Source organism: Camellia sinensis, chromosome 2, assembly GCF_055761805.1.
Source record: "Camellia sinensis isolate YWXY chromosome 2, ASM5576180v1, whole genome shotgun sequence".
Lineage (NCBI taxonomy): Eukaryota > Viridiplantae > Streptophyta > Magnoliopsida > Ericales > Theaceae > Camellia > Camellia sinensis.
In genome coordinates this window covers 50439677-50447307 of record NC_138962.1, presented here as the reverse complement: position 1 = coordinate 50447307, position 7631 = coordinate 50439677, and the positions used below count along the sequence as shown (strand labels likewise).

General features: G+C 36.1%; 1 protein-coding gene across 1 annotated transcript; it reads right to left on the bottom strand.

Moving 5' to 3' along the window:
- Positions 1–663: 663 nt before the first annotated feature.
- Positions 664–7188, bottom strand: LOC114289869 (beta-xylosidase/alpha-L-arabinofuranosidase 2). Its single transcript, XM_028233698.2, has 7 exons — positions 6643–7188; positions 4489–4776; positions 4210–4379; positions 4007–4104; positions 2789–3139; positions 1736–2146; positions 664–1410 (listed from the first exon to the last, which is right to left on the bottom strand). Exons 1-7 carry the CDS (start codon positions 7090–7092, stop codon positions 839–841), a joined length of 2340 nt encoding a protein of 779 aa, XP_028089499.2. The 5' UTR covers positions 7093–7188; the 3' UTR covers positions 664–838.
- Between the last annotated feature and the right edge of the window lie 443 nt (positions 7189–7631).

Here is a 7631-nt window from a genome sequence, read left to right as displayed (position 1 = left end):
CTTATGTATTGATATTGTTATAAGAGCATCTCCAATGGTAGTAGGCATTTTACCTATCTAAATATTACTATAAAGTATATATTTTATTTTGCCTATCAACTGTTTTATGTTTTTACTCCAACCACGCTCTTTATTTTAACTATTTATCCAAATACTATTAATTTTATAGAATGCTACGTCAACAACAAAGATGGAGGGAAATGATCATAATGATTGAATACATTTTGCCTAGCGTTGAAGGCTAGCTACATGTAGCTAGTGAATATGAGTTTAGCCAAAATGCCTAATCATAGTGTATTGGAATTGAAAAAAGTGACATTTTAACTAACAAGTATTATATGCCTAGTGCATTGGAGATGCTCTAAGGCGTCATATATTTACTGTACAGAGGTTGTGGTATATATTGTAATTGTTAGATAAGGTTTTTAAGAGTGTTATAGAAGGGAGAATACATTTAGAGCCTAGTAGTTCTTGAATATAGTGGATTGTTCCCCCTCTGGTAGTAAGGGTATCCTACGAACCATGTATATCTTTTGTTCTTGTTCTGTGCGTGCTTATTCTATTTTTTACTGCTTTATTTACAAGGGTGATTGATAAACCATTGACTATATAACAAGAAAGAACATGATACAAGTTAGGAATTAAAGAAAGAAGAGAGTCAAATTGTCGAAACATGAACTTCCTTTGGATTTATAAATCTTGACTTTGAACAATTGCCAATATGAAGAAGAATAATGATAAATTTGTTACAGTTCTTCTGTTTATTTGCAGCTTAATTGATTTCAATCTTGACTTGCCTTCCTTTTTTCTTTCTTTGAAGAATCAAGAAAGGCTAAATTCAAATCCTCAAATTCAAGTTGTGTTTCAAGCTACCCACATGGAGTACATGCAGGCCCATGGCAACTTTTCGGCTTCCAACCTCATCAACCAAACTCAAATCCTTGCAAACATCAATCCTAAACCGAACCAATCCTTCTGATTGCGGTGTCAAGAAGACCTTCTCAAATCCCAACAAGTGCTTCTGAGGAGAATTATGTACAGAAGGGGGGCTAGAAAACAAGAACACTGTTTCGCTTCCACTTGTTTTCCCTGCATTTTTAACCCTCAAGTGGATGTCGAAAGCTAGGTTTTGACAACTCTGCTCAACAGCATCGATGGACTTGCAACTTGATGATCGACAAACGTGAGTCTCTTGTAAGGGGATTGAGACTTGGGTAGGGGCTTGAACTAGGTGATGATTGAACGCGGTGTAGCTTAGTCCATCCCCAAATGTATAGACAGTTGGACCGGTGTAAAACCGATAGGTTCTGCCAGGGTAGCCAGTGGCAGGGTCCGGTCTCATCTTCATGTTGTTCATTGGGACATTGGCTGCATAGGACTGTGGATACCATGACAAGGGTAGTCTTCCACCTGTAATATAAAAAAGACAAGCATGAGTTTAATTTCCAAGCATTCATAACCACTATATGGTAATTAGTTTTTTTAATTTTAAAAATAAAAAAAATAAATCAGTAAGAGGGCAATAAGGGAATAGTGCAATGATAAGACATAAACTACAATTTATTGGGGTAGGGAGGGGCAACGTGACAAAGGGGTTAGGGGTTGAAAATGAGGGTATTATGAAAAATAAGTGGTACGAATTGAGAAAGAAAAACAATATCAAATTGTGTCAAGACTCAAACTCATGCATCATGCTTGTTAAGTAGTTGAAAGTGGTTGGAACTTGGAAACTCACTTGGATTGAAATACCCAAAAATAATATCTGCCATGGCGGCACCACCAGCTTCGCCAGGGTAACCGACCCACATGATGCTCGTAATTTTAGGATCATCTTTCGCAAATTGTATGTCGAAGCCCCCTCCCGACATTATGACAAGAATTACTGGTCCCTTCGACGCCTTTGCGACTTCTGTTATTAGCAGTTGCTGCTGTCCTGGAAGAGTGAGATCAATCCTGTCATGGCCCTCTGCTTCAATAGATTGATCGGCGCCCATTACTAGCACAACAGCGTCTGCCGAGGCTGCTAGTTTCTTAGCATCATCTACTTGGGCAGTGCCACATCCCACATTGGCACAGCCAGGGAGATAGGTGGTTGCAACTGATGCTGTGAGACCTTGCAGTGGAGTTGTGTACTTGCAGGGTGTGCCTGCAGCATTACCCAAATTGATTAGGAAGTAGTGCTTTTGTTGTTTCTAAAAATTAAAAATAAATTCAAATTTTGTTTTAAAACTGAGTCATTGGGAATTGGGCTGTAAACTGATCGGATTTAATTCAAATTTGATCTGAAAATTTTGAATCCGTTAACGAATACACAATCTGATAATTCAAATTATTGTCGATCCAATCTGATCCCATTATCAATCTACTCTTATCTCATGCTTCAATTTTTATCTGTATATATAGGGTTATTACACTTCAAAAATAATGAAAACTACCAAAAAATTAAGAAAGTGAAATTCAAATTAAAAAAAAAGTATTATAATAAAGATTTTAAGAACACACATTAAGAGGCTTAAAAAAATGTACCTTTTGCATAAAAGTGAGCGACTTAAAAAATGTACCCGTTAACAAGATCTTTATGATAAATAGGGACGGGTTAGTTTGACCCAGATTTCATATTATTTTGTAAGCAGATTGAATAGGCATTATGAATTCAGTCTAAATCCATTCGTATTAAAATTTTTATAAGCAGATTAGGTTCAGATTATGTCAAATCCAACCCAAATCCAATAAGTTGACAAGCCTACATCGAATGATTTAGTTAGTTTTTTTTGTCATGTTAAAATACCTTCATAGTTGCCAATCATGGTTTTTGTTACATTGCCATTGGGTCCGATAACCGCCAATGACTTGATGGCAGTGGGGGATAGGGGAAGTGATCCGGCAGTGTTCTTAAGCAGCACGATACCCTGCCTCGCCGCCTCACGGGCCATCTCCTGGTTCTCCGGCGTGCACACGTCTTTTGGGCCAAGCTGCCCATAGAGTTGCTTGCTTGGATCACCATCAAAGAAACCAAGTCTCATTAGTGTTGCAAAATTGTTTGAGACAGCATTGTCAACGGCAGACTCATTCACTAGCCCTGCTTTCACTGCAGCTTCAGTGTGTTTGGCCATGAAAGATCCACAATTGAGGTCCAGCCCTGTTGAATCAAGTTACTCAATAAATGACCATTTTGCCCTTACTTAGCCTTGTTGGTTTTCCAAAAAAATAAAAATTAAAAAACCTCATCTACGATAACAAAAATAAATGAACGAACTATTAAAAAGTGTGAAATCACATTTCTTTAGATCAAAAGTTAACAAATTTGGATTGAAGTCTTGTGTGAATTATTTGTTCATCGACGGTTTAGTAAGGTTTATATTTACAAAAGTTATATATGTTTACAAAAAATTTTAAAAATATAAATAAAAAAACTCGTTTGGTGTCCACTTTTATTTCTTAAAAATTTTAAAGAACTTATAAATTGACTAAATTATTTCAACCAAAAAAATGTTATTTTCATTTGTTTTAATTAAAAACAAATTTTCATTCCTTCCTATCTCTCTCACCCTCGCCCACCACACACTGCCCATCACCACTTTTGGCTACCACTCATTGCCTATCACTACCATCAGCCACACCCTACCTTTGGTCTTTGAAAGACTTCCCCCAACCACCTCCACTAGTAACTTCCGCCAGACATCACCTCCAACCGACATCAACTACCTTCAACCACCACCTTCCTCGACAACCACCCCTTCTCACTCATCTTCAAAATTTAGTTTTTATTTTACTTTAAAGACAAATCTATGTGCCAATCATGCTTTTTTATTTTGTTTATACTAAAAATAAACACAAATATGTTTAATATTTTTTATAAATAAAACCAGTAAATTGTTACCAAATGGCGTGCTGGATGGGTAAAAAAGGCACATTATCCCTATCGTTAACTAACCTAATTAATCCAATCTAATCAAAATAAAATTATGTATCTGATTGCCCAAATCAAGGTTGAAGATCTAGTCACCTGCCAATAAAGCCTTGGCTGCGGCCTCCTCAGGTGTCTTGGTGTAATGTTGTGAATTATAAAACGTATCAACAGAATCACAATCCGAAACAATATATCTGCAGCATCCAAAATCGATTCACGAAAACACAAAACCGGTGAATTTCACAATTCGAATGATGATCAATGTTTAGTAAAAATCATGAAGATTATGTGAAAAATACCCATTTAGTTTCCATTGGCCGCGAACCACCCCTTTGAGGAGGTCTGGATCGGCACAAGTTGGCTTGCCATTGACTTGGTTGTAGGAACACATGACACTTGCAACATTCCCATCAAGAACACAGCTCTTGAATGGGGGCTGAAATGTGTCATCCATATCTTGCTGTGTCACCTAACTCACCACAACACAAACAGTGAAATTTCCCAAAATCAAAAAAATAAATAAATAAATAAAAAGATTGAAGAATTTGACATAGGGAATTAAATTTTCCTCAACTTACAATCGCGTTGAAATGGAAGCGATCAAAGTTTTTCCAATTATCGAGATCGTATGCTGTGTAGTGTTTGCAGCAGGCAGCGACCTTGAGGCGGTCTTTATCGCCATCATCCCTTTGTTGTAAACCTCTGACATATGCCGACCCATATTTGCTAGTCAGAAGAGGGTCTTCTCCCGGAGTTTCTTGCGCTCGTCCCCATCTAGGGTCCCGGACTATGTTGATATTAGGTGACCAAAATGTCAACCCTGCTAAACCCACATTGTACATTGCTCTGGCTTCTGTTGAGACGGCCTACATACATAAACGTTAATCTTTTTAAGGTCTTAGAAGCGAAAAAATCGATCATTCTTAGCCTAGTACATTTAATTCACTTCCATTTGGGGGACATTCGATGAAATTGAATACACTTAACATATGTTCAACATTTCGATTTTTGTTAGGGTTTTGCTAACGATGCTACTGGCCGATCACAACCCTTAATCCTACAGCTATGGGGTCTTCACATTGTCAGACTTTTTGCGTCCTTATGCCATTGGAAGTCTAGTGTTCACATTTTATTGCATAAATTAACACTAAAGTTTCTGAGCAACCAAACAACCACCCCACAAGTTCTCTCTCTCTCTCCAATTTGAAAGCTGGAATCATCTTTAAGTACCAATACAGCCCATCATATACACCAACTTTAGTTCACCAGTCATAATCAGATATCCACAAGATGTCAAAAGCGAAAGGAAACTGCATGGAAAATAGAAGGCCAGAGTAACTATGGCTCCACCTACTTTTTAAATAAACCAACCATACAATTTCCATATCTCATAAACATTTATCTCAAACCTTAAATGTAAAAGTATTTTACAGACACTTCTTATGTACCCACCATCATCATTGTAGCGTTTTCAAGACGACAAGCTCAAATTCATCAAAATTAATTTTTTTTTTTTAAAAAAAAGAATGTAACACAGCTTGCAAAACCAATGATTATGAAAAAGAAAGGTTAAGAGAAAAAAATATATAGTCGATGGCGACTTACGTGTAGATTATAATTAGCTTAATTGCGTTGTTGTCACGGAACCATTTATGGAGAGAACGCCACTGATTTTTAACACATTCGACAAAATCTCAATGTTCATGTAGGAATATCCAAGAAATTATTTTTTATCAAAAATTGTAAAAATGTTTTAACAAAACAATTTACTACAAAATTGGTAGTTGTTGAATCTTGGTCAGATAATCTAATTTGAACCCTTAAAACTTGGAACAGAACAACAAACTAATATACTCCAAATCCAACTGAAAATATGATTTGGAATTTGAAAGGGAAAGGGAAAAAGTAAATGTCAATAAAATATACTTATATTTCACTTAATTTCACACACATTTTCCCTTTCTATTTCCAAATCCCTTCTCAAATTTCCCAATCAAACCCAGCGTAATTAAAAAATTAAGAAAAGAAAAACAGATTTTTATCCTATTCCAATCACATCTATTTGTGACATATTATTGGGGTGAATAATATCCAAAATTAATTACGAAATTGAAATGGTGAATCTAATCCAATATTGAATTCAAATCCAGATACTCAGACGGAGAGAGACAGACAGACAGAAAGAAAGAGACGTTGCTCTTTCAACCAATCCAAAATTGTTGCATGAAATGAGATACCCTTTTCCAGAAGCAACTCTTAAAATGACAAAACACAAAAAATCACAAAATGAAAGAGAGAGAGAAGAGATGTTGATATTCAACCCAATCCAAAATTGTTACATGAAATGCGAAACCCATTTCCAGAAGAAAAAAAAAATTTTAAATGGAAATAAATCCCAAATCAATCACAAAATGAAAATGTGAATCAAACCCAACAATAAACTCAAATCCACATACTCAAAAATGTGTGTGTGTGGGAGAGAGAGAAGGCTGTAGATCTCTCAACCCAATCCAAAATTGATACATGAAATGAGATACCCATTTCCAGAACAACTCTTCAAATGAAAAAACAAAAAACCAAGCAATCACAAAATGAAAAATGTGAATCAAACCCAAGAATCAATTAAAATCTACATACCAAATGTGTAATCAATCCAAAATCATTGCTTAAAATGAAATATCATTAATTTTCAAGAACAAAATAAAATACAGATTAATCATATATATATATACCTTTCCAATGGCTTGAAACAGAGTGACATTGAAAGAAGCCGCAGTGAGGATAACCTGAGGGAAGCTGGTAGCACCAGGGACTAAACTAGAAAAATGAGTCCCCGGACCGACATACGAGACTCCATGCAAAGCCTCAGACCACCACTCATACTTTGGTATTCCTAGCCTACTCACACTCGCAGCACCACTAATCAAGAACCCAATTTTCTCTTGCAATGTCAGCCTCTTCACCAGGTCATCCACCCTCGCTGCCACAGCCACCGTTGGATCGCAGAAAGTCAGGTTAGCCAACGATGGGTTTTTCGACACGTCGCAGGCGAAAACAGCCTGTGTTTGGGCTAAAACATGGGTTGAGCTGAAACAGAGGAGGAGGAGGAAGAAGAAGAAGAAGAGAATGAAAACAGAGTGGTTTGGTTGTTTTGCTCTGTTTTGAGCAGAGGTAGAGGCCATATTGGCTTTTGGAGAAGATGGTGGGTAGTGAGGGAATGCGCGTTATCATGAAAGATTGTTTTGTTTTATAGTAGATGCATAGAGGAATAATTCGACATAATGGGTGCGAACTCACAAAATGTTGAGATCCAATGAGAGGGGTTGTGTGATTTTGTTATGATTTGTAATTACAAAAATGCTAGAGGTTCCAAAAATTCTACTAAAAATTTTACCAAATATTTCACATGGGTGTGGGACCCACATGGGACGCACATTGTGTGGGTCCCACACCCATGTGAAACATTTGGTAAAACTTTTGGTAGAATATTTGGGGTCTCTAGCATTACTCTTGTAATTATTCTATAAATTATAATTTTTAAAAGAAAAGTATGTTTAATTATTTTAAAATTTAAATTTATGTGTCATTATATATGGAAGTAATTCACTAAAATTTAATTATTTTTTATTTTTTAAAAAAAGTCTATTTTTGGTTAACTCCAATTTAACCACACTAATTAAACTCTAATTATCACATAAATTATGACTTCTAAAAGGAAAAG

Excerpts from the sequence above, each read along its gene's own strand:
- LOC114289869 (XM_028233698.2), bottom strand. The coding sequence starts at position 7,092 with ATGGCCTCTACCTCTGCTCAAAACAGAGCAAAACAACCAAACCACTCT. Across the intron at positions 4,777-6,642 it reads TGTTTCAAGCCATTGGAAAG|GCCGTCTCAACAGAAGCCAG; the intron begins GTATATATATAT and ends TTATGTATGTAG. Across the intron at positions 3,140-4,006 it reads AGCCAAGGCTTTATTGGCAG|GGCTGGACCTCAATTGTGGA; the intron begins GTGACTAGATCT and ends TTGATTCAACAG.